At 34.4% G+C, this 1,428-nt stretch overlaps 1 protein-coding gene across 1 annotated transcript; it reads right to left on the bottom strand.

Annotated features, from left to right (window-relative positions):
• Nucleotides 1–203: 203 nt before the first annotated feature.
• ATOH7 (atonal bHLH transcription factor 7) lies at nucleotides 204–1,376 on the bottom strand. Its single transcript, XM_006036857.3, has one exon. It carries the CDS (start codon nucleotides 1,002–1,004, stop codon nucleotides 549–551), a length of 456 nt encoding a protein of 151 aa, XP_006036919.1. The 5' UTR covers nucleotides 1,005–1,376; the 3' UTR covers nucleotides 204–548.
• Nucleotides 1,377–1,428: the final 52 nt, after the last annotated feature.

Genomic DNA, 1,428 nt, shown 5'->3' with positions numbered 1-1,428 from the left:
AAGCAAACCTACACAACTTTGTCTGGAACCCATATGACAAACTTACAAAGTTTAAGAAAGTTATTTCTCTGAGGACTAAAATTCCAATACACATTAGTTATCTTTTCATAGGATCTGTTAGTTTTGGAAACAAAAATTGTATCCTCAAAGCTGACAAAAATAAAATAAAAATATATATATATATGGGACCAAGTTCATCTCATGTTATTCCATTTAGTAATATCATATCTATTTGGCCCATGTAATCCAGCACAGTAAAAATAATGCATCTTTTGAACTAAATGAACTATAGAGAATCATCACAAATGTGGTGGGTAAAACAAACTTGTTATGAGCATTTCATTAGTAATAAGGGAAGCAAACTTGATCTTCTTAGGTGCATATTAATTTAAAGTTTTCTAAACAAACTTACATAAGTAACATCAGTACAAGAAGCAAACAAGCAAATATAACTATTATAGTGACAAGGTTACCTTATTCAAGCAGATTAATTCTCACTAACTTTTGCAAAATTACTCATTTGGCCTGCTGAATATTCATAATTAACTCTAATTAGCTATTTGAAAATGTTCAGGCTGATAGCTGAAGATTCTTTGTGCATAAGGGTCACTGTCTATTGTCATTTTCTGTCCCATGTAAGTGTGGTAGCTCTCCTGATGAAAATGCTCACAGTGAAGGTTAATCCAGTCTCTTTCAGTGCTGTATCTCTCTGCTTCAGCAAGGATCCTAGTTAAAGCCATAATGTAACTTAATGCCATCTGAAGGGTCTCGTATTTGGATAGTTTCTTATCTTGACCCCATTGTGGAACCACTTTTCTCAATCGATCAAAGGCTGTGTTCAGTCCTTGCATTCTTCTTCTTTCCCTGGCATTAGCAGCCAGCCTCCTCTTGGCAGCACTCTCCATCCTTTCAGAACTACATTTCATTATACAGCCTGTTCCACTTTTGCACTGCATATCTGACTCCAAACCAGAATCCACATTATTTGATTTACAGCTCTTCATATTTGAGGCAGCTTTAAATTCTGAGAGAAAAAAAATGTGATAGCTGGAAACTGCTGGAGAAATCACTCTTAGAATGCAGGCTTTGTACCTTCTGTTTCCAGAAGTCAGTGAGAGTTTATTTTCATGATCTCAAAAAAGAAAATAACAGTTTTCTGGATGAATTTTACATAGACTCTCATTTGGTGTAGAAACAAGAAAGCAAGCAACTGCAGTTTGCAATTGGTCTGATGTTCATTTCTTTAAATTTGACAAAGAAAAATGAACTGATGAGATCTCCATTCTGAAAAATTCAAGACAGTCCATTTAATCAAAAAAGATTTTAACAGATTAAAAACACATCTATTCCAACAGGATGTTTGCTTTAACTAGCAGGAAAAGCCCCAGCTCATTTTAGGACCTGATATTTTATAGTGATAAACTGTTG

This window comes from Alligator sinensis, unplaced genomic scaffold, assembly GCF_000455745.1.
Source record: "Alligator sinensis unplaced genomic scaffold, ASM45574v1 scaffold1841_1, whole genome shotgun sequence".
NCBI classification, from domain to species: domain Eukaryota; kingdom Metazoa; phylum Chordata; order Crocodylia; family Alligatoridae; genus Alligator; species Alligator sinensis.
Note: the sequence above shows the minus strand (reverse complement) of the source record. Positions and strands in the feature narration are given on the sequence as shown.